Source organism: Aspergillus niger, assembly GCF_000002855.4.
Source record: "Aspergillus niger supercontig An12".
NCBI lineage: Eukaryota > Fungi > Ascomycota > Eurotiomycetes > Eurotiales > Aspergillaceae > Aspergillus > Aspergillus niger.
The window spans coordinates 2,044,998-2,071,750 of NT_166527.1; the positions used below are offsets into that span (position 1 = coordinate 2,044,998).

The 26,753-nt window shown below is 49.0% G+C and overlaps 9 protein-coding genes across 9 annotated transcripts; 7 read left to right on the top strand and 2 right to left on the bottom strand.

Moving 5' to 3' along the window:
• Window positions 1-887: 887 nt before the first annotated feature.
• An12g08640 (uncharacterized protein) lies at window positions 888-2,459 on the bottom strand (the record flags this gene model as incomplete). The annotated part of the gene is made up of 1 exon (XM_001395878.3): window positions 888-2,459. One exon carries the CDS (start codon window positions 2,457-2,459, stop codon window positions 888-890), a length of 1,572 nt encoding a protein of 523 aa, XP_001395915.1.
• A 1,049-nt stretch (window positions 2,460-3,508) lies between these two features.
• An12g08650 (uncharacterized protein) lies at window positions 3,509-4,574 on the bottom strand (the record flags this gene model as incomplete). Its single annotated transcript, XM_001395879.3, has 2 exons — window positions 3,509-4,429; window positions 4,509-4,574. 2 exons carry the CDS (start codon window positions 4,572-4,574, stop codon window positions 3,509-3,511), a joined length of 987 nt encoding a protein of 328 aa, XP_001395916.1.
• A 1,060-nt stretch (window positions 4,575-5,634) lies between these two features.
• An12g08660 (uncharacterized protein) lies at window positions 5,635-6,783 on the top strand (the record flags this gene model as incomplete). Its single annotated transcript, XM_001395880.3, has 1 exon — window positions 5,635-6,783. The coding sequence occupies one exon, from the start codon at window positions 5,635-5,637 to the stop codon at window positions 6,781-6,783; it is 1,149 nt and encodes a 382-aa protein (XP_001395917.1).
• A 1,344-nt stretch (window positions 6,784-8,127) lies between these two features.
• On the top strand, window positions 8,128-9,339 carry An12g08670 (uncharacterized protein; the record flags this gene model as incomplete). Its single annotated transcript, XM_059743603.1, has 4 exons — window positions 8,128-8,373; window positions 8,488-8,667; window positions 8,791-9,000; window positions 9,118-9,339. 4 exons carry the CDS (start codon window positions 8,128-8,130, stop codon window positions 9,337-9,339), a joined length of 858 nt encoding a protein of 285 aa, XP_059601937.1.
• Window positions 9,340-9,690: 351 nt separating this feature from the next.
• On the top strand, window positions 9,691-10,302 carry An12g08680 (uncharacterized protein; the record flags this gene model as incomplete). The annotated part of the gene is made up of 3 exons (XM_001395882.3): window positions 9,691-9,723; window positions 9,774-9,815; window positions 9,889-10,302. The coding sequence occupies 3 exons, from the start codon at window positions 9,691-9,693 to the stop codon at window positions 10,300-10,302; spliced, it is 489 nt and encodes a 162-aa protein (XP_001395919.1).
• A 1,164-nt stretch (window positions 10,303-11,466) lies between these two features.
• Window positions 11,467-13,310, top strand: An12g08690 (uncharacterized protein; the record flags this gene model as incomplete). Its single annotated transcript, XM_001395883.3, has 4 exons — window positions 11,467-11,540; window positions 11,595-11,713; window positions 11,774-12,787; window positions 12,976-13,310. 4 exons carry the CDS (start codon window positions 11,467-11,469, stop codon window positions 13,308-13,310), a joined length of 1,542 nt encoding a protein of 513 aa, XP_001395920.1.
• Window positions 13,311-14,206: 896 nt separating this feature from the next.
• On the top strand, window positions 14,207-15,957 carry An12g08700 (hypothetical protein; the record flags this gene model as incomplete). Its single annotated transcript, XM_059743604.1, has 4 exons — window positions 14,207-14,560; window positions 14,699-14,867; window positions 14,917-15,502; window positions 15,570-15,957. The coding sequence occupies 4 exons, from the start codon at window positions 14,207-14,209 to the stop codon at window positions 15,955-15,957; spliced, it is 1,497 nt and encodes a 498-aa protein (XP_059601938.1).
• A 2,090-nt stretch (window positions 15,958-18,047) lies between these two features.
• Window positions 18,048-20,944, top strand: An12g08710 (hypothetical protein; the record flags this gene model as incomplete). Its single annotated transcript, XM_059743605.1, has 12 exons — window positions 18,048-18,129; window positions 18,168-18,268; window positions 18,483-18,677; window positions 18,786-18,929; window positions 19,012-19,071; window positions 19,289-19,478; window positions 19,593-19,696; window positions 19,787-19,876; window positions 19,975-20,023; window positions 20,166-20,214; window positions 20,420-20,530; window positions 20,626-20,944. The coding sequence occupies 12 exons, from the start codon at window positions 18,048-18,050 to the stop codon at window positions 20,942-20,944; spliced, it is 1,494 nt and encodes a 497-aa protein (XP_059601939.1).
• Window positions 20,945-21,898: 954 nt separating this feature from the next.
• On the top strand, window positions 21,899-23,464 carry An12g08720 (uncharacterized protein; the record flags this gene model as incomplete). Its single annotated transcript, XM_001395886.3, has 1 exon — window positions 21,899-23,464. The coding sequence occupies one exon, from the start codon at window positions 21,899-21,901 to the stop codon at window positions 23,462-23,464; it is 1,566 nt and encodes a 521-aa protein (XP_001395923.3).
• Between the last annotated feature and the right edge of the window lie 3,289 nt (window positions 23,465-26,753).

The following is a 26,753-nucleotide window of genomic DNA, read 5'->3' on the forward strand; positions in this document are numbered from 1 at the left end:
CTGCTAAGAGGTGGAATAATAATAATAGGAAGCTGAAGTATATAGTTCAGCCAGTCAGGGAGCACCGAAGCTAGCCGGGGCCAACCGAGGCCGAGTTCGACCCAAAAAGGAAATCCCCGCAAGCGGATAACAAAGACACGCAAATGACGACAGTCACTCGAGATATCAGAACCACTATCCAGATGGTTGTTTGACTTACAAGACCTTCACTGGCCCTGGAGACTCGTCTACCATTTTATAATTCTCTCTGGCTCGGTTACTTACGGGCTTTCCCTCGCGTCTTCTGCCCCTCCATTCCCCTCCCTCTCTCCTCATTCTGGAGTACGAACTGAAGTGTCTTCCATGGAACTATGCAAAATTCAGCGATTTAGCGCAATAGCTGCGAGGATGCGTCATCGTGGCCAGCGTCGGCTGGTCCATGTATCTACATAGAGAAGTCTGGTTGTCGAATGTCCTGGCCCGGGTACCCCGGGTGCTTCATATCTTCTTTACACTGTAGATGAGGATTAGTAGTAGCTTTGACCGCCGATTTGGTGGAGCCCATCATTTGTATTTCGATTGGTAATGCTCATGCTAAGATTGCTGCTGTCATTTCACGTCGTGTACACCGTCGGAGGATATATATAACCACTCCTATGTGTTTTGTCTCCTGTCGCGGCTATGCCGATAGGGCATTGCTTATCGATCCATGTCAGAGCGGTAGTATTTCCAGAGTCTCGTGGCCCAATCATTGCGTGCTTATATCGGCGCGCCTTATCAGACAAAGCTAAACGAGGCTTGGGCTTTTGTGCTGTTCACTGCATGTGCACTAGAAGGTCGGCCACTGTTGTCCGGCTTGCAAGCAATGTAACCTGCCACTCCAGATAAGCTATTATATCAAATGCCCTTCATGTGTAACCGTGGAGACCGCCATCGAGGATCCATTGCTCGTTATCATCATTATCGTCCTGCACTCTCCGCCAGGTCTGTTTTCGCTCTTTGCGTGCCGTGTCCGCTTGCTCCCCGTCTGCAGACTTCCATACCGGTCGCAACAGCCCTCCAGCTGCAAGAAGAGGATTGTGGCTGAACGCTTTACCGCTGCTTTCTCTGGTCTCTCCATCCCCGAGCTCCTCCTCTGCCTTTGCTTCAGCTTCCTCCTCCGCGGAGGGGCCCGTCTCCGCAGGCCCAGCCGATTGGTAGACCTTCCTCACCTTTCCTCCCTTGATGTCCAGACTCATTATGGTCTTTTTCTTCTCCCATTCTGGCCGTGCCTTTTCCTCCATCTCTCGCATGATCCGCTGCTGTTTCTTAAGCGCCAGTGCTCGCTGCGCGGGTGTCATCCACAGCGTAGATGCTACGTTCGGAGTCTCAAAATCAGCCGCCTCGTCGACCACACGTGTCCGCTTGGCGTTCTGCGCCTGAAACGCAAGCAACTTGTCTCGATGCGCCTTGGCAGCGTCCAGTTTACTGGGAGTTCCTGAGATCATCCCAGGACCACCCTCCCGATGTACACTCTCATTGTGTGCGCGCATCTTCTCCTGTCCGCGCTCCGCCCGCAACTCTCGTATCATGCTCTGAATCTCGTCGTTCGACAGGAGAGGCGTTTTGCAGAACGAACACGGCTGTAGTCCTTCCAGCGAGCAAATGATCTTTCCGCAGTTAAGACAATTCGGCGCAGGGTCAAAGAGAGGATGGATACTAGCATTGCATGTGCATTTGCGTGCGCCACCGCTCAGCGTCGGATTCGTAGATACCTCCAAAGCGGCAATGGCAGCCGTCAGATCACTTATATTATTTGTAGTCAGCGATCCCTTGGACGATGAACCGGTCCCTGTACTGCTTCCACCAGCTCGAGAGGCAGACTTGGCCGCCTTCGACTTGACATTCGGCAAGAGATCCGAGATCACAGGGCCAGAGGCAGAAGGCGGGTTTTTAGCCGGTGTTGGTCTCGGGGCTGGCGATTGGTTTCGCGAAGAAGTGGCGGATGCTTCACGGGAAGAGATCAACGGTGATGGGGATAGACCGGTATCCAGTGTGCCTTCTTTCCTCGCGCTCCCATCTTGTCTCCGGCTGGACGAAACGGGCATGTAGTCCTCATCCTGGTCCTCCTTTCTGTATCCACCCGTCACGTTTCCAAAATTGTCTGGTCGACGAACAGGTCCGGCGCTGTGTAGTGGGGGCTTCGACTTCTTGCCCCTCTTCGACTGCGTTCCCGAATAATTGTTTCTAGTTGTGGAATCGCCGCTCGAAGCTGATGATGGTGCGTTAGATCGTGAGGGTGGTTCTCGTCGCGAGCTAAAAGCAGCAATGAATTCGAAAGCGGCGGGAGAGTCGCCCAGAAGGTTTTTGAGGTGTTCGGCGCCTTCTTCTTTGGAGAGGCTGGCGGCGTAGGTGATGATCTGCGTGAGCGACTCCTCGTCCAGCGGGAGAATTTGGCTCAGCCTGGGGACGGCCCAGGAGATGAGGCTGGTGTTGTTCATGTCGCGGCAATAGTCGGATTTATAGAATTGCTAGCGATTGAGCAGGTTGATGCTCATGGTGGAATGCGCGTCATAATTTGTGGATGATGGATCGAGCAAGCGGGCCAGACAATGACGGACGGAAGGTCCCGAAGTGGGCTCCAAGGCCAGTAATTTCAGGCCAACAACATTATATACTAGTCTTGCACCAACGGTCTCTCGAGATATCACAACACAATTTGGCGCTTCGCATCATAAGTCATAAATATCGCGTATTCATATCATTTCTGTATACATTTATGATCCAACCAAAACAACGTCCAAGCATTTGGATAGAGCAGCCCGAATCAGAATAGCAGTCGTCCAACACGCCATGGAGTCTACAAGGTTACACTTTGTACTCTGTTCTTTAAGCCACCTCTCATATATATGATCTAGTGGTAGCTCCGAATTATGGGCGATTATGCCATGAAGATCACCGAGATGGATAATGAACAACAGTAACAAAGGCACTGCACGGATACTTTCAACGCAGGTGCCCCACAACCTCGGTTTAGGATGATTGAACCAGTAGTCGTCTATGGTGGGAGCATACGATGAGATAAGACCTGGTTGGCGTTCAGAACTCCACTGTTCGACGTACAGTCGCCTTAAATCTGTATCCCAATCTTAAACCAATCGATTGATTGTAAAGCCCGAACTGACCTATTGCCAGAATATTGTACATACAACCGCATAAGAATCTATCATTCAAAACAGCACTCAACACCTATAATAAGAAACAGAAAGAAAAAGGCTGGAGACGATGCCGAGCATGTCCCACTATTCGACTCGAGAGAACTCAGGTAGGAGGTTCCCGTCGACGCCGTTGATGCCGGGTATTTACGTCAATATCGTTAAGCAAACGGAGACTATGTCCAAGGCCTTGTCCAATGCAAACAGGTCTGCAGTTTGCAAGAAGCAAGGTAAAATAATGTTGAAAAAGGTGTGTAGAAAGGTATAAGGTGTGAAAAGAAAAAGAAGAGAAAGAAAGAAGGAAGGAAGGAAGGAAGGAAGAAAAGACCGAAGGCTTAAGAGTTATCCCCGTTCGCTTCACTCTTGATGTCTCCATCACCAGAGCCGGCGGCGTCACTTGCCGCGGCCATGTCTGGCGTAAGACCGTTTTTCAGTTTGCTGGGCGGAGGTGGCTTCTTCCCTGACAGTTTTTTCGGGGCTCCTAGTTTCTTCTTCTTCGTCGGAAGAGTTGCTGGGACGTCGTCGTCCACTAATGGTCGCTTAGGTGGAGCAGAACTGGGAGTACTGGCACCATTCTCCATAGGGGTCTTGTTGCGGTTGGTCTGTCGCCCTGATAAACCCAGGCATCTGTCCAAGTGCTGTGCAACTCGAGTGACAACAAAGTATCTCGGGCAGTTCGGGCATTTCACAGTCGGGAAGGACACCTTCTCTGGAGCTGCTTGTTTAAAGGAACTGTCGGGCGTTGTGGGAGGACTTGAAGCTGGAGTATTGGACGTATTTGTCTGTTTCTTCTTCTTCGGGTTCAACTTGTCCGTGGCGAACGGGTTTCCATGAACATCGTGCCCCGGCTTGTTGATCATCGGCTGCTTCTGACAATACTCCCGATAGGGATCTGGTGGAGCCCGAGCCCCAACACCCGTTACCGGGTACAATAAACGAGGCAATCGGCACTCCGGGCAGATAATTTCTTTCGTGGTTTGGAGAGGGTTTCCCTTGAGGTAAACCTTGCCTTCATCAAAGACAGCTGCATCGGTTTCCACATGGATGTCCTTGAGTTCCTCAAGATCGAGATCACCGGGCTTAAATGCACCAGCTGGCTTCCCGCTCTCTTCACGACGTTTGGATGCCTCTTCATCGGCTTTCTGCCTTGCAGTGACCACCGCTGAGCGCATACGGGAGACCTTTTCGTCGCGATGCACCTTTGCAACTATATCATGAATTATATTATAGAAGGTATCGTTGAGGATATCGCATGTCTGGTGTTGTCAGGATCCATTGACGAAAGCCCAGAGACGCTACTGTCCCGCAGACGGAAGCATACGGGCATGAACGTACCAATTTTGCAAGTGTTCCTGAAGGGAAAGAACTCCCGTTTTCTTCTGTTCCGTTCGATTCGCCCATTTTGGCAATGTCCTGCAGGACTGGAAATTGTTAGAGCCGAAGTATCTTCGAAGACTGAGCGATTGAGGAAACAAGCGATCAGGAAATGCAGATGAGTAGGGTAGCCCAAGATATCGATTACGACGTGATAATGTACTCGATAGCAAGCAGTACCGATGAAATAACGCAATGGTTGCGCAGATACTGCAAAGTCCAAGACAACACTCAAGACATACCTCTGCTGGTGTATGCAAAGTAATTACGCGCCAATTAAAGCGGAACTTGCAGTCGATAGAAAAGCTCCTCCCACACAACGCTGAACGGTTATCCCCAGTATCAGATCGATGGCTCCATGTAGTTTTGCGCAGGGTGTTCGAAGGCAAATTTGGGTCGGGGTTTACCGGTCGCTCAACGGATGCGGATGGAGGGAACAATGGCGTAATAGACGACTACCCGACTGTGTTGGTCCGAACAAGGGAGCAATAAAGCAAGTGCCCAACTCCCACTGAAAAGGAATGTCTCAAAGAAATGGTACACAGGGACAATAACACGTAGAGTCCATCTGTCTGGTGGGGAGTGAATGGCGTCTATAACCCGGGGGCGGGAAACACCCACGGTAGGGAGAATCAGCGGACTGCGCGCACGGCCATTACCGTGAGGGGGAGCAACTTACCTTGGCTTCACATCCGATAGAGCAACATATATAGAAAGGGCACAGTAGACTGTGTGACGCAGCCAAAAAAACAAGTCCAAGACGGCAAGTGAAGGTGCAGCACCAGGGGCAATCCTGGATCGGAGGACGTGGAGAGAGGCTCTTTTGCGCTGGCCTTTGCCTCTTTGAACTTGTCCGACCGCCCGATCTTATCTTATCGCATCTCCGCGTTTCTCTCGCCGTTTTCGTCCACCGCTTCTGGATCTGTTGGGTTCCCCTCTTCGTCTGCTCGCGCTCTGCTTCTCCCCCGCTCTCTCCTCGACGTGTTTCTGGGTATTCTTTCTTTTTATGTGCCTTAGAATTTTATTCTGGGGAAGCAGACCACTCGTATAGTGCGGCTTACACGTCGCATTTACCCTTACATCCACCATGGCCTTCCAGTTCTTCGCCAGGGCGCATCAGTCCAAAGCGCCCACTTCTCCACCTTTGTCTCCCCCTCAGGCTCCAACTACGATAACCTCACCGTCTTCAAACAACTCTCACACCAGGCCACCTAAAGGTCCTCCTGCTATCGTCGTACCGCCCTCTTCTGGCTCATCCTCCGTGAGTCTGGCGTCCAAATTTCAGCCTCCAGCAGGCCGAGACTCGACCCTCCAAGCTGTTCCATACCCAAAGCCCATCGCATCAGGCCACCCCACTCCACACCCGCATGTTACTGTTGAAGTCGTGAGCACAGCTCACATCCCTTCCCTGACCAGAATTACGGGCTTGTTGCTTCCTATTCGCTATCCGAACTCTTTCTACACCGCCACCATCACTGACCCTGTGATCTCGTCCCTGTCCCGCGTGGCCGTCTACCATGATCATCCGGTAGCCGCCGCTCCCACCACTGCAGCGCCATCTCCCTCAACGGGCTTGAAGACCTCAACAACTGGATCAGACAAGGTCATTGGAGGCATCAGGTGCCGATTGGAGCGGTTGCCGCCTACTACGGCCGGAATCTTGCAAGGTCGGTCAAATTCCGAGCCGACAAACCTCTACATTCAAACCCTTCATCTACTGTCGCCCTATCGAGGTTGTGGGATTGCAGCATCGCTTCTTGACTCGCTACTCTACTCCCCAGGCTCCTTGCCATCTTCTACTTCATCCCAATCGCGACCTGATCAACAGGTCTCAGATTTGGTGAAGCATTACAACATTCGCACCGTCACAGCCCATGTCCACGAAGCCAACGAAGATGGTCTGAAGTGGTACGTCGCACGAGGGTTTAAAGTGGAAGATGGTGTAGTGGAAAACTACTACCGTCGCCTGAAGCCTTCTGGGGCAAAGATTGTCAAGCTTGTTCTCCAATGGACTGATGCGCCCAAAGAGGAAACCCTTCCCTGCAGCAAGGATCAAGACCAGCGCAAGGCGCCTGGGGGAGATGATGACGATGACTGGGAGAAGGTCGAAGCTGAAGATGGTGACGATGAAGACCATGGAGTAGAACCATTCGCCGATGCGGATTCTAAGCTTTTCGAAGCTGATGAGGGTGTGAGCAGGAAGCGTAAGGCAGACGATGACCCCCAGCGGCCATGATATTGCATGTCCTGCTTAGAAATATAGAAGCACTGCTCATTCGGTCTCCTGTTTGATTTGTCTATCTTTTGGCGTTCGGTTGTTTGCTCTTTGCCCCCCATCACTGATACCCTTATCATTGTCAAATGTTTATGCCATAGAACACCCCTGTCTATATCATATATAGTTCGGTTCTTTCCACTCGTGCTTGGGATGTATATAGTCATATACACCAGGATAATCATACTCCTATCACTATTTAGCAGTCGGTGCCGTAACCCACCATCTCATACTATAACAAACAACCCGTAAACCTACCCTCTCACAGTGAATACAACCCTCCTTCTAGAATAGTCCAAAATAGCGCATTAACCCAGGACCCCCAGACGCGTTTCCCGTCACGTCATCATTGGCCAACTCTTAGAGGTGGGTTTTCGCGATCCTTTGACATCTCTCCCGGCTGGCGGTTCTTATTGGCCTCTGAAATCATATCAGATTGATCGCATGTGGAGTGCCATGTGGATGTATTCAAAACGTAAGACATTCACTTAGAGGTTTATTTACACTTACGTTAGTCTGGTCATAATCAGTATTATCCATCATTTTAGTAGCGCAATGCTACCAAACATGACCGGACTGGCGTTGTTGTGATGGCGTTCTGGTTCGATGTAACTGAAATATGACCATTTATGGGAAAATAAGACGCGAAGAGCCTGTTTACAATGAGAAGTCGTAAGTCCTCATGTACTAACTATTTAGCAATCTATCTAAAGTAGGGACTGCATGCGTCAGCGGCCATAGTGCTTGGTGTGCGTGCATTGGGTAGGGAAGCTGGCATGCCCCCTTAAATACACAGTTAGCGTACTAAATTTGGGAATACATCTATTGCCTGGGGTGTCAGTCAAATCGCCTGAGCTGTGACATAGAGGGTATCTAGTGATTCTCTAGTCAAGTGCTTGGTAGGCGAGGATGATTCTCTGTTACTTATTGCGCTGGAGCTTTATGTACTAGATAGCGTCCCCTGTTCGAAATAGTTTCTTGGATAGTAAAGAACAAAGAATAGGGGTATCCAAAGCACCTCAAGTTGAGATAGCTAACCTTCAGTTCAAGATCGTGTCATCTGACGAGGATTTTACATTTGTCAAGTTGATCAGACATATTGAAGTAGATGTGATGTGCAGTAAGACAATATCACTCACCGCCCCGATATATGCGCAGAATTCTGCCGCAGAAAAATGGGAAGTCTGTCAACCATTTTCTCCTCATCCAGACTGACAGTTTCATAAAGCCATTTACCTCTTCATTGACTATCTTCGCACCTTGTCGGTCCTGGGAAGACTACTTCGGCTTCAGTACTAACTCAAGATGGCCTCCACAACGCCATCCGCCCCCCCTTCTCTCACCCTCCCTCCCTCGCAATTCGCCCGACTCCAACCTCACGCCTATCTCCTCGCCCACCTTTCACCACCCGCATCCAGCAACCAGCCCTCTATCCGAGCCAATGGCCGCGCTCCCTCCCAATTTCGCGTCACATCTGCGAACACAGGCTCTTTAACTCACACAAATGGCAGCGCCGTCGTAAGGGTTGGCGGCACAACCGCAGTATGCGGCGTACGAGCGGAAATCCTCCCCACTGCCGACATTGCCTCGTGGAGCGTGTCTCAATCCTCATCATCTACGAACAAGCGTCGGAAACTCGCCGGTCAAACCGAGCAGTCTAATGAGGATGATGCAGAAGTGGAAGACCCCGAAGACGAAACGCACATTCAACAACTCAACCTTCTCGTTCCGAATCTTTCGCTGAGCACTGGCTGCGCACCGGGATTCGTTCCTGGCGCACCACCCTCAGCACTGGCGCAGTCGCTGTCTCATAAGATCTTGAACTTGCTGCATAGTACAAAGTTGGTCCGGGCCGAGGATCTGCGCATTTGGTACCAGCCGCCTAGTCTTGGGCTGGAGGACCTAGAACGCCATAACGAGTCTGAGCAGATGGATGTGGATGTAGAGCGCGGGGAGGAAGTCGGCAAGGAAAAGGAGATTAAGGCATTCTGGGTGCTCTACATTGATATTATGATCATTTCTTTGGCAGGAAACCCATTCGATGCTGCCTGGGCTTCGGTTTTGGCTGCACTGCGCGATACGAAGCTGCCCCGGGCATGGTGGGATGTCGATAACGAAATGGTTGTGTGCTCGGATGCGGTTTCTGAGTCTCAGAAGCTGTCTTTGCGCGGTCTGCCTGTCGCGAGCTCGTTTTGTGTTTTCGAGGCCGATGCGGCTGCTGGCTGGAGGGCGGTTATCATCCCGGACGCTGAAGAGGAAAAGAATATTGAAGAGAGTGCTCGGAGGGGAATTCAGCGGAGGTGGATCCTGGCTGATCCTGATGGATATGAGGAAGGACTCAGTCAAGAACGGGTCTGTATTGTGGTTGATAAGGAGCAAGGTGGGAAGGGCAAGACGGTTATCCAGAATATGGAAAAGAATGGAGGATGGGCTGTGGATGGGAAAGAGCTGAAAGCGCTGGTTGACATATCCGCGCAGAGGTGGGAGCAATTGAAGCACATCCTTGAGCAGTGTTGATTGTTTAGAAAGCGACTAATACTACATGCAATGATACCATGATGTCAATCATGATCCAAATATAGTCCAGCGTAGAATGAACTTCGTAGATATGCTAATAAACAGAGGAAGACTTGTGTCTAAGGACTTTGCAATTCTTCAGGCGAACAGTCCAGGAATCAAATACAACATTGACAGTGCGAGGCGCTGGGCAATTGGAGCAGTCCGAAATTCCCCCATCATTCATGAGAACATCGGATGCCAAGACTGGATCTCGACCTTCCGCCGCGCCAGAAAGCTCAACCGCAACTCTTCACTGCGTATTCTTAACAAGTACCAGTAACAACCTGACACCTGTGTGCTAGATTCAAAATGGCGACTGACGTGGCTTTCGACACGAGCATGGTATGGATAACCAGAACGGTTGCGTCAGCATAGCCCGCTAACCTGCCCAGGGCTCGTTCACAGTAGAGCTCTACAATGCGCATGCGCCCAAGGTCAGTACCAAGATTCTAAGCTCATCCCATCCTTGTTGTTATGCAATTTACTAACGTCTTTTGTACCAATTAGACGTGTAAGAACTTCGCGACGCTTGCGCAACGAGGCTACTACAACAATGTCATCTTCCACCGCATTATCCCCAACTTCATGGTACAAACTGGCGATCCTACCGGCACTGGCAGAGGAGGAAGCTCTATCTACGGCGAGAAATTCGAGGACGAGATTAATCCCAACCTCAAGCATACCGGTGCTGGAATTCTGAGCATGGCAAACAGCGGGCCCAACACCAACGGCAGTCAGTTTTTCATTACGCTTGCCCCAACACCATGGCTGGATGGAAAGCACACTATATTTGGTCGCGTCAAGAGTGGCATGAGGGTGATCCAGCGCATGGGACTGGTTAAGACAAATTCGGAAGACCGGCCTGTGGACGAGGTGAAAATTCTCCGTGCCAGAATCGTGGAGGAGACGGGAGACGAGTGAGGGGTCTTATAGCAGATGGTTATGGGTATTCATCCACAAGGGCTACACAGCATCCTAGCAACGGCGGTCGTCAACCATGAATGATACGGGCTGTTGGCATCGATGGCAGACAGGCAGACGTTGGACCGAAACCTCAGCACTGCACTCCAGGAGAGCAATGCAGAGCACGAGCAGTTGCGCGTTCATGATAGCAGAGCCACGTCCGTCGGAACGTTACAACCGCCTTTGGTTGACGTCTGCAACGCAAGAGCACAGCTTCATATAGAAACAGACTACAGATTAGAATAGGAATGTTTCACTACAAAACGAACCGCTTCCATCAGATGTTACCATCCGGAGCAGCAGATACAGAGTGAATTGTCTATCTACCACTCCTATAGTACAAGACCAGTGAAGGCTTGTACGAAGACGACGAAACTGCTACAAACAAGCAGTTTGCCTGTGCAGAGCACTAGGAGTGGTGTGAAGAAGGAAAGAAGCTCTGATTGTGGGCGAAATCCTCCTTAAGCGGCTCCCGTTAGTCGAGTCTAGCTTCTTTCGGAATAGTCATATGTAGTGTGGCCTCAGGCAACGATATATTCAACAGCAGAATAGCTTTGATGAGCTGCAATGGCATGATTACGCTGTCAACATCAAGTGAGCAAAAGTGTATAGCTCTCCCAGATACTGTAATTAGTATCGTATTCCTTTGTCTGAGGGGAGAAGGCCTAACGCCCATACTAAAGCCAACTGCGTTGATATCAGCAGCCACCGGGTTCGGATCAACACTGGTAACTCCTTCATGCCGCTGAAGAAAAGGGGATTGCGCTATATAGAACCATATGGGAGTAAGTCTACACTTATCTAGCATGTAAGTCTTCAATGTCTGTTGGTTCCTCACCTAAGACCTTCTTCTATAACGGTTTAGCTAAGTACTTAGTCACGTGGTGGGCCAGTGCGGGTCCCATATTTCTTCGCGTGTCCCTCGATTTTCTTTTCGTTTCTGAAATTCTTTCTCGTCTTCAGCGCATGATCTTCAGTCCACACCTATGGGCTGAAGAGTCTTGCTACAAACGTCGCTAGGAGCTTGTGACCAAATGTGATGCTCGCTGAGCTTGCTCATCAGACATCGATATAGCACTAAGCCCCTCCATTTAGCTTGCTTGCAGTTCGGCCGTCATCACAATGGAATCCCTAGCGGATACGCCATGGGACGTGACGATCTCTGGCACTGGACTGGCCCAGTCACTTCTAGCTCTGTGAGCTACCTTCAGTCAATGCTGTATTTGCTTACAGCTAACGTCTCTTGCCAGGGCCCTTTCCAGGTCAGGTAAGAACGTTCTCCATGTTGACAGAAATCCATACTACGGTGGTCCTGAGGCAGCTTTTAGCCTGCAGGAAGCCGAGGAGTGGGCTGCTAAAGTGAACGAGGGTAGGAGCTCCCCAGTCTAAGCGACCCCATAGCCCCTGCTGACTCGTGTGGGTGAGCTAGACACCGGGGAGCTCCCATTCGAACATGCTAGCGTCTACTCCGAAAGCTCCGGGGATTCCACTGGTCAGCTTGCGTCCTCTCGAGCATATACCCTCTCCTTGTCGCCGCAATTGATCTACTCCCGATCACAACTCTTGCCTACCTTGGTTTCCTCCAAGGTCTACCGGCAATTGGAGTTCCAGGCTGTGGGCAGCTGGTGGATTTACAATCCTGAGACTGACGATAGTAGTCATCTCTATCGTGTCCCAGGCAGTCGGGAGGATGTCTTTGCGGATGATGTGATCAGTATGAAGTCGAAGAGGACTCTGATGAGGTTTCTCCGTCATCTTGGTCAGGCTCAGGAGAGTGGAAATGTGTCGGAAGGACCGGATCCGTCCCCGGAAGAGGAGGGTCTTGCTGTACCCTTCTCTGAGTATCTGGCCACGAAGTTTCAGGTGCCCACTGAGCTTCATGGTCCCTTGCTCTCACTTTGCCTATCACAGGCTGCTCCTCAACAGACATCGGCCCAGTATGCCCTCCCACGCATCAAGAGACATTTGTCATCTATTGGTGTGTTTGGTCCTGGCTTTGGGGCTCTCTCGGTCAAATGGGGCGGCGGCTCTGAGATCTCTCAGGTAGGCTGTCGCGCCCTTGCCGTAGGGGGTGGTGTATATGTCCTCAACACTGGCGTCAAGTCAGTCGGATCTTCAATAGAACAGGATTCCGATGACCAGTCGCGCATACAGATTCAACTGACTAATGATGAATCGGTCAAGTCCCGGTACATCGTTGGCTCGAATTGGGATCTTCCCGCTGCAACTCGCCCTTCTCTGGAGTGTGACAAAGTGGCACGTTCCATCTCCATCGTTTCATCTTCCCTTGCGAACCTCTTCCCCGTTACTGCAGAGGGTGGACCAGTCCCTGTTGGAGCGGTAGTGGTATTCCCGGGAAGCTCTGTTGGCGGTGCTGATGGTGCACCTCCGGTGTACACTATAGTCCACTCCAGCGAAACGGGCGAGTGTCCTACTGGACAATGTAAGTCATTACTTTTCCTTGTGCATCCCCTCCTCCCCTTGCTCATATGATGACTTTTCATCAAAAACTTATCTACATTGCCTGATACATCATTGATGAAAACTTCTACGAACTGATCATGAGCTTTCCTTTTTTTTTCAAATCATGCAAGTTGCATTGTCCTGTGACATGTTGCTAACTTTTATCAGGCGTGGTGTATAGTAGTGTCAGCATACCCGGTTCAGAAGGACAGTCGATGATTGAAGCTGCTCTGCAAAAACTTTTCCAGTCGGCTGCCGATCCGAATACGAAAGTCCTGTGGTCCCTGCGTTATACGCAGCTGGGCCAAGGCGCCTCCCACAACGCTGATCTAAGCTGTCCGTCGAAGAACGTCATATGCCTCCCGCCTGTCAGCCTCGACCTTGCTTTTGATGACACCTTGATCGATACGGTCAAGAAAGCTTGGGAGCTGATCATGGGGGAGGAGGCTGCTCAGCACGAATTTATGAAGTTCGAGGATCGAGAGGGCGCCTATGAGGAATGATGTGGGTTGTAGAGCAACTCGCATGTAAATATGCTGTAGTAATGATTTAGATAAGACTTTCACAATGATAACCGATTACCAAGGCCACGATCCTGTCATGTATTCGCTTTCAGTAACCTTGAAGCATTGCTGTGTCCATTGACTATCCATGTGATCATGCACTCCTCTTTCTGCGACACCCTGCCATGTGTAACTTCCTACATTTGCATACATACAGGGCGTGTCTACACAAGCGCACCGTTGGGTTTCAACCTCTGTCGTACAGCCTACCACCCTTCATACCCTCCGAGCCAATGCAACGCAAACTGGCCCGGAGAGCTCAGCACTCTAAGTGTTTCTTCCCGCTTCGAATTCAAATTACTCGCTATTACTGAGACGGTCTTTTTCGCGGTTCGCTTTCTCCGGTCATCCGCATGTCACGCTTAAAAGTATCAAATACATGCAAGGGCCACACATACTTTCCCTAGCACCGGATGGCTGGAAACCCTATGAATTGCATGCGAGTAAATTGAGACGTTAACTAATGGAATTATTATTCTTACCTGAGACGAGGTTCTCCAAATCCAACCTAGTAGAATGACTACCAGTAGATGTAAGACGTGCCATAGATGGCTAGACTAGGCTACATCCTCAGCCTCGCCGGCATGCCTGTCTATCAGCCAGTATTTCTCCGCTAAACCTTCCACTTCATCATCAGCAGTATGATTAATCTCGTTACTCTTCTACTTCCCTTCCTCGTTAATACTGTCAACTGGCCTATAATCATTGGCCCACGCTTTGTTTAGGCAGTAGTTCTCTTCAATAAGTCATGACTATATAGCGGAATTCCTTATCGTTCAGGACTGCACATCATAAGCCACGCAGCTGCTTGGGACTCCGACTACAAAAAGATCATCATGTCGCTCGGTGCTGGGGTCGGTGATATTCTGGCCTGCGCAAGTCTTGCTTATAAGATTTACCAGGAGCTGTCTGAAATGAACGGTGTCTCTGAAGAATATCAAGCTCTGACATCGAAGCTTCTTATTGTCCACAAACTCCTACTTCAAGTGGAAAAGCTCAGAGCGTCTAATCAGCTCGCTCAGTCAACCTTGAATGCCATTCGCTTCTTGACGAGCCGGATGGGTGAGGCAATTGGCGAGTTTTCAACCAAATTAGAAAAAGATAGTCGAGCATCTCAAGCTGGAGAATATGGAATAGCTTTGAAGAATATCTTCTCAAAGGGTAAATCATCTTTGGCAATGACATATGAGGTTAGTTTATCTGGTATATGCTGTTGACTTCCACTAAGAATATCTAATATGACATAGGCTCCGAGGCTATCTAGCATCCTCCATTCTAACTTGTTGTCTCTGAGTAGCCTTTTGCGAATGGCTTGCTATTCCATGTAGGTTGTGTCTATGGTCGAGAGGCGAATTACTCATACTTCTCCCAGCTCTGACGATAAATCTCGGTATAATGCAAGTTATACTCCGAGATGGATCGATGAAAGGTCTGGATTTCCGAATGTCAGACTAAGCGCAATTATCACAAGAAGGGAGACATGTTGTGCAAGACCTAGTTAGTACTGGTACAGACTGCGATGTATACCAGCTAATATACTTCCCAGATTTTGAAAAAGTGCCTAGTCCTACTACCTTCTTCAGACCTGGGCGGGTATTTACGGTAGCCATACGAGGTATATTAACAGCCACGGGAGATGAAGACATTGACTACACACATCTCCCCTTGGAATGGACCCCATTAGACTCCATTCTAGACCCGTCTGGACGTGAGAAGGAACGAATTTTCCGACAGAAGAGGAATTACGAGGCGGTTATAAAGCTTCCCTTAGCAGCAATGTTCCAATATGGCGACGTGCAGAAGAATGGACAAGTTCAATGTCATCTGTGCCCAAGCGACGTTCAATTTCCAAAGGACTTTTGGGTTGATAGACACTTCAGGATGTATCACCACGAGACGTTTAGAAGACTGGACGATGTATCAAGTCTTGACGAAAGAAGTGACTATATTTGTCCAAATGAGATAAGCACCAGTCGTCCTATTCTGTCTGAGCCAGAAGTTGAAGAATTGACCGCCAACGAATATAACCTTCCCACCTGGGGTATGGATGCCTGGGTAGGAGCCATTACCCTGCGCCGTTTCGTGGTCGTCCAGCAGGGTACTAAATCCTGCCTCTGTCTGGGTATACATACGTGAGATCCCCTCGTCTTTAGAGGCTCTGGTAATTCCATACCGTTGTTGACGAACATCGATTCACAGTTACTCTGGAAGAGGGTGTTCCGATCAACCTGATCAGGAGCTGTTTGCCATACTCCACTCGTTGAAGTACGTCCCCGATCCATTGCCAGAAGAAACGAGAATGGGCATCCAGCCTTTACGCCTAAAGCCTGAGCATCCATCAACTGTATTACCCAGCACCGCCCGTATTCACTTCGGCCGCGTCTATGAGATCAAGCACGATGTGGAGCTGAAGAACATTGGCCTGATCCATAGCTCATCCATGAATATACTCTCGTCACAATTCGAATCTCATTGTCCGATAGATACTCCGAATGGTCTAGGAGCTTCACAGGACAAGGATCAAGCAGGTACATCCGCAGATGACACAGTCCACAGGCCGGTGTCAGGATTTAGAAATGAGCTGTGAGCGCATTGGATCGGTCTGTTATAACGTTTAGGTCCTTTAGGTATGTTATTCAGATGCCATCTAAAAGTCAACACGGCATGACACATGATTATGCCAATGGTCTCTTCACAACTAGATTGCCGTGCCAGGCCTGTAAATGCCTATCTCGCGGTGGACGGGAACTATCCCATGTTATCATTCGCCATAAGGGGAAAATTAGCTGTTGACGAAGAAAACAGCAATCACCAGGTTATTCTAATAGTTTCAATTATGAGGTCTGGAGACTTTTAGTATCGCCTGACACTGTCAGGAGTTTCCCCGCAGTAGATTCTTGTACTGTGGATATAGAAATATATGATGGTAGCTAAGTAGTATGTCCTGATAGAGCGCTATACTATGTTAGTACTGGCCCCTCTTTCTTAGACCATTGTATCCCCTCACTCGGAAACATGCTCGACTAAGTCTTAGTATATGGTGACATTAAAGAGACAAATTACATCACTCAGAACTTGTGAACGATTACGTATCTCTCTTTTCTGGATGGAATATACCTCAACCTACTATGAAATCAGATATAATATAGAGCATGTGAAGATATGTATAATGAATGGAATATATACCCTCCAAGTACTTAATAACAACATCAGTAGTATCATCTTAAGTTTAATTTACACTACCAAATAAGCGACAGCCTGATTCAACTATCTACCTGCCATGTCTGGCAATACATCGCTAACTCAACGTCCACATCCACAACATAATCATCTGATCTGCCCCGATCTACATTAGGAATTATACATCCTACATTCAACATACTACAAAGTACTACAATGAAAACAATCTACATCCTACAAGACCCGTAGATCAATCAATATCATACATCTTCTACACTCTGTCTCAGATCACTCCCACAGTAATTATCCACCCCCCAAAGCTTATATAACACAACAACAGACCAAGCCAAGTAATCCAACACACTCAGATCTACACTACGAAAATGGGAACTAATAAATCAGTCTGAGACATTTAACCAACTTATCATGCACTTATCTACCTGTTTCGAGACAATGATAAATTACCCACAATTCATTTCTGGAAATCTTGAATCTGAAACGCTCTATCGGCGGGCTAAGATCCTATAGTCCACGGGTAGATTAACCAGATACGAAGTAGGCTAATCTGTGCTCACTTTAATATCGCTTAATTTCCGGGTTCTACTGTTTCTATATCTGCAGGTTAAATTGGCGGTTGGGTGATGAGCAGAGGTCTCAAAAAGAATTTTTTTCACCTCTTCGTTATGCTTATGCAGGGGACGTTGGAAGGGACTATCTGTCTGTTTTTCTTTTCTGTCTGGTTTGAACAGTCCAATGTTGAACGTTGAGACGCGTGTATATTAATTTATTCATGAACACTATAATGTATACTCATTATGGCGGAATATGGCATCATTACTTATTATCTCTGATAATAATTCTACCATGGTTCTGGCCAGAGTGGTCTTCTTCCTCCCCAAGCTATTTTCTTGTTCACTTTCGGGCTTTGATTACTACTTTAGTGGCCGATTGCATGCTCGCGGCAATTGGCCTATCAGGATAACGGGTTGTCCGTTGGTGGTGGTACATTGTGGACTTGCAGCGAAAACTATTGTCGACTAACCAAGTGTCTGTATGGGTAGTGTGAAAACGCTGGCAAATTGCCCAGGTGGTTTTTTTCGAATTAAGTCGGTCTGTTCCATAACGGACTAAGGTTTTTTTCTTCTAGGTTTCGCTGAAGACGCAGAAGGCATAGCGTGACTCCATCGAAGGAACTTGCTGGATGCCGTTCCGTACTCTACCTCATTCAGGTGGCTTGGGAAGAACCGGGCGTCGGAAAAGAGCGACATGGACCCTGAGCGGAGGACCCTCTTCTTTTCCAATTGATGTCATTGTTCGTTTCCCTCTGGCTAGGGATCCATAACTACGGAGTGCTATCGTCCTGTTGCGGTAAGAGAAGGACGGCAGTCGAACCTGAAAGGGTGCACATCCTTCCCTAAACAGCGACGGAGGCCCATATTGGTGTGCTTGGCAACTCGGTTCTGGGTGAACAACACTGGACCGAATGGCGATGGCTGGATGAAGATCAGGGGGTTGAGGGAGTGCTTGCATTGGAGTTTAGACCGCCCATCGGGGATGCAATTACGATTCGGACTGGGCAGTGAAAGACTGACGAATGGTTTGCAGTCAATCATTTAGGGATCCTGGGGAGAGCTGAACTCAATGCAACTGGACAGCTGGATGTATCATGCATCTCATGCACAGAGGTTGTTGACAGAGTGTCAGGGTCCATCAAATGGGTGTGTAGGTGACAGCTGCCAAGGCTGGCGTTCAAGCTTAATTGTCCGGCAATGTTTTTTTTTAGCGAAGTTGGTCATGCTTGCGAAACGACCACAATGTCGATCCCTCTCTCCTTCCTTTCCCTGCCGTGCGCACGGCGGGAAGAAACGTTTGTGTGAAGTAAATTGTATTTACGGAGTAGATTGGCTACTCAGGTGTTCGCGATGGCGCCAGCTCGGTCAATCCAAGATGAGGGGGCGCGGCGACACGATTGCTGATGGATGTCTGCGATTGGGTCGGATGATGTCGCAAACATTTTACTTTCCTACGCCCACTTGCAGTTTGACTGGGATTTACCCCTCCACGGGTACGCAGCTTGAACAATCCATCAATAACAAGCTGCCGAGTGACGAGGGGAGAAAGTATCAGGTACGACGTACGCGCGTCCGGACGGGCTGTTCAAGGCGGACGTAACTTATGGGATTGCAAAATTTCCACTCAAACGTGGGTGGTTGGACCAGCTGACGGGCAGAACAGAACCACTTTCAACCAGAGGAACCACCAGGTACAGGCCGAGAGTTCTGGAGGCAATCTGCCCAGCCCATGTCCACTCATGAGGCTCAACCACACGGCCACACTTTGCCACTCTCCATAACTCGTGGAGCAGTTATTCAGTTGGTGGTGGCACTATACATAGAACACAAAAACTGAAAGAGCATGTTGGTCTCAAGAGTTGGATGGGATTCGTCTGCTGATTCCCCAGTACGTGGCAATGGAAAGGCAGCTGAAAAACAAGACCAACAGGATCACGGAAGACTCCGCTGTCCGGATCTGAGGGTTTCTATCCGACACTAAGTAGATGCGTCGAGGTAAACCCTGCCGACCGGTGGATGGGTTAAGGCAAGCCCAGCCCAGCAGTCGAGTGGTCTACTGTTAGTCTATCGGCCTAGTGCTAAAGAGTGAATGTACCTTGTTGGTCAGTCCTTCCACTACGTACCAGTCTAAATGGTCCGCACGATTTGTGACCATGACGAGCCTAGTTTCACATCCGAGGACACCACTGGACTGAATCAGGGTATGAGCTGATACTATACCCGATACACAGTGACTACGGGGGAGGAGAAGGAGGGAGAGCGAGAGTCAAGAATAGGAGAACGGATGGTTGGATGGAGAAGGGGGAGGGAAGGACACGCGGCCCGTGGGGCCACCGGCCCAGCGAGCCCCTAAAGGGTCTTTCCTCACTGGCTGAAACGGCGGGCAACCGCGCAGATCGAAGTTTCCATCTTTTTTAGCTGCACCAACCAGCCGGTTGGTTACTCAGTAAGGCGTTCTGACATCCGACAGGGTATTACACCCTGTTTGTGAAGTCTGAATTAATGAATGGATGGATTAATGTCTCAGGCGCCGGACATGGATATGAATGCGCAAGCGGATCTGGAAGTGTGAAGGTAGGTGTGGACGCTTTCGCTGTCTGCGTTAATACTTTGTACTATCAGTGTGTCCGGAAACAAGAAAGAGCGGGATGATAAGAATAGCAGTCCGCCCGAGGTGGACGGTCCACCCGCTGGAACATTCCGAGAATGTATGGAGGATTGATGCTGGAGTCCAGAAGCAGCCAGAGACCAGCTGTCATTTCACCCTTACCATCATAGACAGCATAAACAGAACCAAAAAGAACAAAGACATACTGTGTCTTGTATTACCAGTAGTATTCAGTTTGAGATAGACGAGCAACGGTGATCAGCTCTTGAACATTCCATCACGAAGGCTACCAGGTCTCTCTAGTAACCAACATAGTAGAAGTCGACGCAAGCTTCGAAGCATAACATCTACATCTACCAAGAGGAAGTAAAAAGGCAGAAAAGCCGGAGAATAATGAGCCTGAATAGTATTCCCGGCGATGTTCTATTTCTGTAGGCCATGCTGATTTCTCCGGGAGGCGCTTGATTGATCAGTTGACTCTGCTGTAGGCAGTTCTGCGCATCCATGTGGTATTGGGAAGATCTAGACGGAGATACGCATCCACGCATGTACATCGATGGGAAGGAGGGGGAAGACAAAGCCTGGGGAAATGCATTGACTTCTTGAGATCTGTCAACTGATATGATTCGATGTATCGGGACATTCCCAGGATCTACTATTGTCACAGAATGATATCCTGAGACGTGGAGGCATCATGCTATGCCATTGACGATGGATTGTTTCGTGGAGGTCAAGACGGAGACGACGACGACGACTGTCAACGCGTCGAGGAATGAACGGCCGCCGTTTCCGTATCACAAGTTCGCAAGGGTCCGAAATCCGAGATTGAAAATTACCCGCCACCGGCCGGGTGGAGCAGTGAAGATCCGCCCATCGACATTCTTCCTTCAGTCAGGGATCGGCATCAAAAAATAGGTGGGTGGAGGGCAGTGCCGTATTCAGGAAATTCACACAAATCTCGTCAAGAGGCAGGAACAAAGTCTGATTCTCGAAAAGCGAAGAAAGAGACCGTAAGAGATGGCAAGAAAGGTGTGGGTAAACAAAGCAGGATACTGTATAGCAAAGAAAGAACAGAAAAGAGGGAATACAAAAGACTGAAATGGAAAGGGACAGTAAGTAACTTGGCATACAGCGGGAGGCGTCAACAGGCCGAGCATAAAAACACTAAGCATCATCGTGGTGTAAATTCTGTAAATTCCTCGTTGGGAAGTTGAAGACAGCGAGTAAATAATATTATTATTTTATTTTTTTTATTTCAAGATAAAAATAATCATCTGTCGCCCTCCTCAATCCAGGCCAGCTGGTGTTTTTTTCACACCTCATCTGATGCTCTCTCTTTTACCTTCCTCTCGTTCTCTCTGCCGTGCAACACTTGGCTGCTGCTTGTCTTAGAAAAAAGGAAGCAAGATAACTTCTCTGCAACTTGAAGAGACCCCTTCCGTCGTTTAATCTGCCCAGCAAGAACCAACAGCAAGAGTTAGCCAGGCCAGAGACGGGCTGAGCTTAATATTTGCAGATTAAATTACCCAGTGGAGGAGCTTTGGCCCCAGCCCAACCCGTGGTCCAGCATTCGGCATTCCCACTTGGGATCGCTCCCAGTCGCCTGTCTCTCCTGTCTTCCGCCCTCATCTTCTTCTCTACTTCTCGAACTCTTCTCCCCCCTCCGTATCCTTCTTCCCCTTTTCCCTTTCCTCTCGCGACATCCTCAACCCCTCGACACTCAGCGCTCGCCTCCCTCCTCTTGTTCTCTCTTCCTTGAGCACTCGACGCACCGTCTTGTTGCGATTTCGTCGGCCTGTTCTCTTTGGGGGATTTTCTCTTCTCGCTACTTGTTTCCTGCGGCTTTCTGCCCCCCCATAATTTCTTCCGGGGCTTCTCACCCCTTTCCGTGACCGTGTCGCAGGTCTCGACGCTGCCAGCCTTTCGTTGACAGTCTACCAGGCAATAGAAAATTCTTTCCTGCTCAGGATCAGTTTTCTATCGGCCAATTCCACTCTTTACACCATATTTCCCATACGTGACGATTTGCGAGAACGGTTCCAGTGACGACAACCCTTTCTTTCCGGTTGACGTGCTTTTGAGACGAGAGAAAAAACTAAATTTAATACATCTCGTCACCGACTTCTTCAATTCACATGTTCAAGAATACTCATAATAATACCGCCAAAATGCCGATGTTCCGTATGAAAACGGTTTTCCCTCTGATCGCTCTCTTCTCGATTGGATTCTTCTTCTGGTGCGTTGAGCGCTTCGACCAGGCTGCTCTCCTGCGTTTCAAGCATCCAGCCGATCGCGTCGCTGGCTCAACCCCGCAAATCCAGTTGCAACCGACACCCCCATCCAAAGCCTGCGATGTGGACCCTGGTCTCCAGGCTCCTCTGCCCTTCAGCGAATGGCTTCCTCGCAAGAACTACACCCGTGCCTACTTCCGTCCTCACCATGTGAGCCCCAAGACCGAGTTCAACTCGCTTGAGGATATCGAAGTCCCGGTCCTCCCTCCGATGACCGTCATGGAGCGTGGTATGGTCGTGTCGCCCGAGAACGAGGAACCCATGCCTTGCCCTCCGATCATCGACGTCAACGTCGCTGCTGATAACGATGTGGATGAGACCGACAAGCTCCTGTTTGGGCTGGCCACCACTGCTGACCGTCTGGACCGTTTGCTTCCTTCTCTGCTGTACTCCTACGGAAACACCAAGGCCGGCTTGATTGTGCTTGTTCCGGAATCGGACGACGACATTCCCAAGCAGGAGGCCTACTTCCGCAACCGTGGCTTGGATTTGACCCTGATCCAGTCTCCTTTGGACTTCACCGCTCGTTACTTCGGTCTGGTTCAGGCTTTCGCAGAGACCATCCGGACCAAGCGCCCTCAGACTCAGTGGGTCAGCTTCATTGATGATGACACTTTCTTCCTGTCCCTGCCGACCATCGCTGAGGAATTGAAGCTCTTCGATGTGAGCAAGAAGCATTACATTGGTGCCTTGTCTGAGGCTAGCTGGCAGGTGGATACTTTCGGCCACATCGCTTTCGGTGGTGCTGGTGTTTTCGTCTCCAAGCCCCTTCTCGATGTTCTGGAGGAATACTACGATGAGTGCCAGTCTTGGGGTGAGCAGCCCGGTGACCAGAAGCTCGGCCAGTGCATCCAGAGATACGGAGAGACCCCTCTTACCCTCTGGCCCTCGCTGTACCAGATGGACATGAAGGGTGAGGTTGACGGTGTCTACGAGTCTGGCCGCAAGATTGAATCCCTGCACCACTGGAACAGCTGGTACACCAAGGATGTTGTTAAGATGACCACTGTGGCTGCCGCTGCGGGTCGCCGCTCCGTTCTGCGCCGCTGGGTCTTTGACCAGGAGGAGATCGTCAACAACGCTACTGGTCGCTCCACCCGCACTTTCTGGGTGTTCACCAACGGATACTCGCTCGTCAAGTACACCTACGATGAGAACACCCCCGATGATGCGATCAACTTTGACCACACTGAGAAGACCTGGGAGGAGGATCCCCGTGGTTACGAGGCCCGCCTGGGACCCCTCCGCAACCGGGATCAGGATGGAGTCACCAAGGATCGTTGGTTGTTGCGGGATGCCTTCGTTGTTGGCGACAATGTGCACCAGTGGTATGTGCGTGAAGAAGACGAAGGCCACAGCGTGATCGAGATCGTTTGGCTCGGCCCCAAGGGTGGTGGCGGTGCCGGCGTCCGGGACTTTGGAGTCCGCAGGCAACATCACTAAAGTCCTTGGTCATGCAACTCAATGAGAGACCAGACGACCGATACTGAGGCTGGCCCTTGGGATCTGTGAAGCTTTTCGATTCTTGCACATTCTTCATTCCGTTCCTTTACACTTTTCCAATTCTTTTTCTTTTCTTCCTTTTACTTTTAACTTGATCTTACTCTATATCTTCCTGCGACACCACAACACTAAAGAAACAATCATGCCAATCTACACGGCGACAAGGAAAACAAGAAAAGTGAAGGTGGTGCGGGAATGTATCTCTTTCGGTCACCGAGTCCTTCGGCCTCCCTGTTTTTGATCGATCATTTGCCTGGCGTTGTATTGGCGGAGTCAAGAATGGCGCAGTCCAAGATCGGAACTGGTGGTTTTCAGCGAAGAGCATACCTCGTTTGAGTCTCCCTTGATTGACCTGGCTACGGCCTCGTGGGAGGGAATGATAATCATCCTCGCCCGGGGCCCATTGCTCACGACCCGACGTATCCCATTCCCTTATTTCTCCCGATTTTCTTTTTGCTGGCTTCCTGTCGAGGGCTGCTTTCTTGCATCAATTTTTTGTAAAAATAGAATTTTGCCGGCCGAGCCGCGGTCGCTTGCTTGCTTTTGGAGATTAGCGCATTCGTCGTTATGGCAGAATATCACGAGTTAAAGTCTTAGATTAGAAGATTATCTGTTAGCAATAGACACGCACGCACACAGTGGTTGGCGCTGCGAAATAATATGACTGGAATAACTGGAGAATTGTGTTCGTAATGGGTGGTCCGATTGATTGCGTAGGCCAGTCTGATGCTTGTTTCATGTAGAGTCAGTCACTCACCAGCCGAGCAGGCAGTCAGTCATTAATGTATGATTGCCAAGGACACTCTAGTCGTAGTAGTCATAATAATAAAATACTCTTTGACAAAAGTAGTACACATCGCCCAATTAACCTACAATATATACGTAGAGACGAAGAGAGCGGGGAGGAAATAAAAGTACCAACAACCAACCCACTAGACAAACAAACAAACAAACTACATCCATGATGATCCCATATCAATGCATACGTGAATACTACCTAAGTTGTGTAGCATACCATCGTCCGTCTAGGCCAACAATCAAGTTCTACGTAAGATTCCAAAAGCAAGTATTTACGGGTCGAACCACGACGCTTCCTTCCCAGCGGTTCTTTTGATTTGTAGTACTGATGCAATTAACCCCCAATCGGATCATTTCCTACGAACGAAGAACTCAGTGGGTGGCTGGCTGAATGGGGTGAACGGACTTATGATGGGGGTGTTGGTTTTGGAGGTGATGATGGATAAATGATACTAGCTGGGTAGTTAGTTATGTGGCGACTGATTGATTAAGTTGTGTAGGTAATGGTAGTGGTAGTGGTAGTGGTAGTGGTAGGAATATATAGTCTCTACAAAGTACTACAGTTAGACTGGATATAAGCAATGACCTCAAAGAAATCCTCAACAATCAATCAACTAATGACTCAGTCCAAGACATAAACGTCAGCGTCAAGATTAGAAATACAAGGAATCGAAACTACTTTTCTTTCCCTTCTCATGCGCATTGAATGGCATTGTGTGTCTCGTATTCTCATTGTTATTGCTACGAGGTTACATCCATACATCCCATCCCATCCCATCATCACACTTCTAGTATCCAATCGATTTTCAAAAATGCTAAGATCCTGCAGGGCTGAGAAATAGCATCTTACCCTGTTAAGGGATTAGTCTGACGTCGGTTCTGAGTTAATGATTCAGGGAGTGAGTTACATCTGGGCCGCCTGAAACTTAACCGAGTTGGCTTTCATCCCTAACAGGCCTATCATGTAGCTTCTATGGTGTTTCCTGCTGAAGGATGACGATTATGGTGGTGATGAGAAGAAAAAGTGATGGAGTGATGGATGGATATTAAGTTTCCGGGGCCATGTGATGGGAAGTAAACTACTTTAACCGGTTTCGGGGACTGTTGGATGCGAATAATCAGGATCATTGTGTAGGTCACGCTACTTTGTGTAAATTTTTGATGTACTGTTTCGTCAGGTGTGAGTGTGTGAATGCTCGACAGATGATACCATTATGGAGTCGATAGGTAGTCGGCAGGGGATGAGGAAGAGTCATATGTGATGAGATTATGTTGATCATGACGATGGATGGGGTAATTTTTGTTGCTTGCATGACCTGTATGTAGCAGGGAAGGTTATTTGGGATGGATGGTGTTAAGGTTCTATGTTAACAAAGTAGGATTTTTGGTAATGTGCTGGGACTCGAACTGAGAGTAAGTGATACTAGGTAGCTTCAATCGCTTAGAGTTCACCCGTGGTCCTTTCCCTCACTCTGGGTGAGAGGAAAGATGAACTTAAGAGGCTAGTGGCACGAGGTTGAAGAAAAGGCCTCGTGGAAGAGAAGAGTAAAAGTAAAGTATAAGTAAAGATGATGATGGTTCAGAGTGATGACTGATCAGTGATTGATAGATATGATTTGATGCAGCCGGTGCAGAAGATTATCAGTTCCTGGGCGGGTCTCTATTGGTTTTGAGAGGGAATAATTGGGGTTGTCCTTGCTGATGGGGGATGCCAAATGATGGGGAAGGGAACAGAGCTGATTCGAACTGTGTATTGTTCAGTTCTAGTCACCTGTTTGCCATCTTACTATATATAGTTATGGATTTCCAGGGTTAGGCATGTCTGTGCTGAAGGATGAGGCTGTTGACTTTCTGTTCTTAGCGATGGCAGAGTGAAGTAAATGCCAAAACCCTGTGAGTCAGATTAAGTTGTCAGCGTTGAATTCAAAGGAAAAACCGTGTGTAGCTGTAACGGAACGAATTACTGAGTTTGGATGGAGTCGAGTCTTTTCTTCAGGCGCCGCCGGGTTTGTTGAGGGATGCATCCGCCCGTGAGTTAGTACTTTTATGGGGGGAAGGATGATGGTGAACACTATGAGTTACATGCATACGAGATTGATGGATGGATGGATTGCTTGATTGATCAATCAAGCAATCAGTCAAATCAATCAATAGATTCAATAGTACGCGCATAGTCATGGTTACTTACTCACTGCCCTGAAAGTACGAAAAGGTACAGTAAGTGAGAGAGGCAGAGTGTGAGTGAGTTGGTAACTGTCCACCACCTATCTGCAGTATGCAATACGCGTCTCTTCCCACTTCTTGCCCAGTTCTCACTAAAGAGTTAAGTTGATAGACTAGAAGAATAGCTTCGATACTACCAAATACGCCCAGCTGCTGTTTGGCTTGGGGGCCAGTTACTACCGTAGTAGTAGAACGGCAGGGCACACGG